The sequence below is a fragment of the Propithecus coquereli genome, unplaced genomic scaffold (assembly GCF_000956105.1).
Source record: "Propithecus coquereli isolate 6110/MARCELLA unplaced genomic scaffold, Pcoq_1.0 Scaffold25, whole genome shotgun sequence".
In the NCBI taxonomy this organism is placed as follows: Eukaryota; Metazoa; Chordata; class Mammalia; order Primates; family Indriidae; genus Propithecus; species Propithecus coquereli.
This window is the reverse complement of record NW_012148063.1, coordinates 1,600,384-1,602,138: the sequence shown is the minus strand read 5'-3', so window position 1 is coordinate 1,602,138 and position 1,755 is coordinate 1,600,384. Positions and strand designations below refer to the sequence as shown.

Genomic DNA, 1,755 nt, shown 5'->3' with positions numbered 1-1,755 from the left:
AGGGATGTATGGAAATTTTGCCATTAAGTAAATGATGTATTCTTTTTGCAGGTTGTAAAGAAGAAAGTTCCACTCTTTCTGTCAAAATGAAGTGCGATTTTAATTGTGACCATGTTCATTCTGGACTTAAACTGGTAAAACCTGATGACATTGGAAGACTAGGTTTATACACTCTTACACATTTGGAAGGTTCTTGTAAAGACTGCATTAAAGACTATGAGAGGTTATCGTGTCTTGGGTCACCAATTGTGAGCCCTGGCATTGTAGAACTTGAAACTGAAAGCAAGCCCTTGCATAACAAGGAAAATCAATGTGTGCAACAAACACTTAATAATGCAAATGAAATAGAGGAATTAGAGACGAGTAGACTTTATGAAGACAGTGGCTATTCTTCATTTTCTCAGCAAAGTGATCTCAATGAACATGAAGAATCATTTTCTCAACGAAGTGATCTCAAAAAACATGAAGAGGGTAGCCTTCCCCTGGAGGAAAATTTCAGTGACAGTCCACAATCCTGCCTGCTACAGATGCAAAGCCCAGACCAATATCCCAACAAAAACTTACTGCCAGCTCTTCATTTTGAAAAAGTAGTTTGTTCAACATTAAAAAAGAATACGAAACGAAATCCAAAAAGAGATCGGGAGATGCTGAAGGAAATTATAGCCAGAGGAAATTTTAGATTACAGAATATAATTGGCAGGAAAATGGGCCTAGAATGTGTAGATATTCTCAGCGAACTGTTTCAAAGGGGACTCAGACATCTCTTAGCAAATATTTTAACTCAGCTCAGTGATATGGACTTAATCAAGTAAGTATTAGTGCTTTGAAAATACATATATATATTAGCATAGTCCACTCAACACTTTTGTTGGGTGGCTCAGCACTAGCAGCTCATGCAAAGACTGATGTACGGTGTTTTGAGTACCCCTTATCCAAAAATGCTTGGGACCAGAAGAGTTTCAGGTATTTTCAAATTTGGGAGTATTTGCATTATTGAACATTCCTAATCCAAAATGCTCCAATGTGCATTTCCTTGGAGCATCATGGCAGCACTTAAAAAGTTTCAGATTTTCGGATTAGGGATGCTCAACCTGTAGTAGTGTAGGTTTACAATGTTTAATTGAGGTGATGACTTTTACTTGATTGCCAGTATTTCACTACCTGTATGCCACTTTGGAAGCATGCATTTAATCTAGTCATTTCAAATTTTATATTCATGCTGTTAGAATACTGTATTTCTTTTAGATTGAAGTTTTTGTTCCTTTTAGTTCTGAAACTTCTAGTATGTAAATTATGTCTTTTGGGCCTAAATATAAAACAGCCTAGTTCTAGTAGAGGTCCAATAGGCATTATGACTTTTGTCACACCTGAAAGTATGAAATAATTTCTGTTCCTTTTAGGCCATTTTTGATGTAGGGCTTTCGGGTTTGACAATGATGAAAATATGAAAGCCCATGAATAGGGATCTGGTTATGACTGTTTCTTGAAACCTTATATATATTGACTACTCTTTCTTTGTCATTCTACCAAGGAAAATCAGGATGAGATAACTTTGAGAATTAATTAAGATAATTATATAGACTATAGGATTAGATTGGATTTAACTGAACTGGATTCATTTTTTGGCTTTTTGAAAAATTATCTGGAGGTACTCTGCAAGTGTGGCTTTATACTGGTCTTTATGAAATATGGCTAAAGCCAGACAGAATAAGTATTGATTTTTACTGTGTACTGCCTTCTTGAGGGATAACAAAC

General features: G+C 35.6%; 1 protein-coding gene across 1 annotated transcript in view; it reads left to right on the top strand.

Annotated features, from left to right (window-relative positions):
• The window catches only part of FBXO5 (F-box protein 5), a 16,570-nt gene that overhangs the window by 11,526 nt on the left and 3,289 nt on the right, over nt 1-1,755 (top strand). The window contains exons 2-3 of the mRNA XM_012646783.1: nt 52-808; nt 1,246-1,282. Of these exons, the coding sequence (XP_012502237.1) occupies nt 52-808; nt 1,246-1,282 (794 nt within the window). The remainder of the gene's footprint in view (nt 1-51; nt 809-1,245; nt 1,283-1,755) is intronic.